The 1,669-nt window shown below is 35.9% G+C and overlaps 1 protein-coding gene across 1 annotated transcript; it reads right to left on the reverse strand.

Moving 5' to 3' along the window:
• Window positions 1–220: 220 nt before the first annotated feature.
• Window positions 221–749, reverse strand: LOC143581631 (2S seed storage albumin protein-like). The gene has a single exon (XM_077064379.1). It carries the CDS (start codon window positions 747–749, stop codon window positions 231–233), a length of 519 nt encoding a protein of 172 aa, XP_076920494.1. The 3' UTR covers window positions 221–230.
• Window positions 750–1,669: the final 920 nt, after the last annotated feature.

Raw genomic sequence — 1,669 nt, forward strand, 5'->3', positions numbered from 1 at the left:
TATTTAATCTATCGATCTCTAAATCCTTTTTAAAATTGATCTTTACCTTTCCCATGCAAGAAATTATTTTGAACTATAGGATGCATGCACAAAGACGAAAATATACACATGGGCACAGGGTTGTTTGTTTTATTACAAGCTTCATATTGATCACAAGCTTATGGCGATCGGCGATTATTATTCTTAAGATATATAGGATAAGACTGAGATACATGCATGCTTCATCTTGGTTAAACCCTTGGGACTGCAAGTCGGCAGTCATGGAGTTTTAATCCGCAGTCGCTTGGAAGCTTATAAGCCTTACTTGCAATTTCTGAAACCATATGTAATCCACCTTTTTGTTGCCAGGCTTTGCTAAACACCTGCTGGATCGCATCACACTGGCACTGCTCAAACACTTGCTTTAGCTGGCTACAACACTGCTGGAGGTGTTGCTCTTGATGATGCTTGAATGGTCTCACCGCCATCTTATCGAAAATGATCCCCTGAGTGAGGTGCATCTTACAATGATTCAGTTGCTCGATTGGGATCTGGCTGCTTGTGGGGTTGTCCAGGCCGTCAACCAATCCCTGCCCGTTGTCCAGGCCGAAGCCGTCTATATAACCCCTTCCATTGTCCAGGCCATTGTTTGGCCACGTCCATTTGTTGCCTTCTATGATAGTGGTGACGATGGTGGTTTTGTACGCAGACACTACAGAAAATGCTATGATGGCCATGAAGGTGAGTGCAAAAAATGCATGTTTTGCCATTGTTGTAACACAATCCTTGACGGTGGTTGATGGTTCCTAGTGGCTGAGGTGGTTGTTTAATTTATAATAGCAGTATCGATTGGCATGGGAAGTACGTGGAGAATACTCAGGATGATACTTGTCATGCATATGTCTAAAGTCTTAGTATCTGCCGACACGTTTGATGAATAATGAAACAACTGGAATATGCCTTTTTGTTTTTGTTTTCGCATACATTTGATAATAATTAACAAAGGAAGATACTCGTCACGCATTTGTTTTATTATTATTATTATTATTATTATTATTATTATTATTATTATTTTGGCTTCTGTGATCCGTTCACATATACAATTTGTAATGCATATTTATATGAATTCATGTGTAAATTTTATATATATCAAATATCACGGCTTCCCATTACTAACTACTGTTAAGTTCATGCTACTTAATTTTTATATTAATAAAAACATGTATTATGGCCCATTATAATGACACAAATAAAAAAATAAATCAAAAAAAAATGTTGAAAATATTTCCTTTGGCCGAGAAACAAAACCGGGGCCAACCCAAGTAAACACCAACTACCAACAATAACAAAGCCAACGGACCAGAAGTAAATTTATTAAAACTTTAGCACAAATATTCAATACATATATATGAAAATTTTAAACCTATTTTATATGTGACATCAACTTTTTCACTACATAGATAATTTGACATTTTTGAACTTGTTGCACCGTTAATATAAACCAATATAAAATCAATAGCCAGCTGTAGCTTGCATGCAAGTTGAATTCCACTTGTTGCACATATCAACATTACAAGTACCGATAATTAATTAATTAATTAATTATTAATCCATCCTCGTTCTCCACGTGGTTTCCATGCAACTCTACTCACTGCTAGAAAATGGATATTGTTACGAATTTTTACAAAAC

The sequence above is a fragment of the Bidens hawaiensis genome, unplaced genomic scaffold (genome assembly GCF_021521415.1).
Source record: "Bidens hawaiensis isolate Kalapana, Puna unplaced genomic scaffold, B.hawaiensis_p1.1 tig00031121_1, whole genome shotgun sequence".
NCBI classification, from domain to species: domain Eukaryota; kingdom Viridiplantae; phylum Streptophyta; class Magnoliopsida; order Asterales; family Asteraceae; genus Bidens; species Bidens hawaiensis.

Bases quoted from the DNA above. Each gene is read 5' to 3' on its own strand.
- LOC143581631 (XM_077064379.1), bottom strand. From the start codon at position 749: ATGGCAAAACATGCATTTTTTGCACTCACCTTCATGGCCATCATAGCA.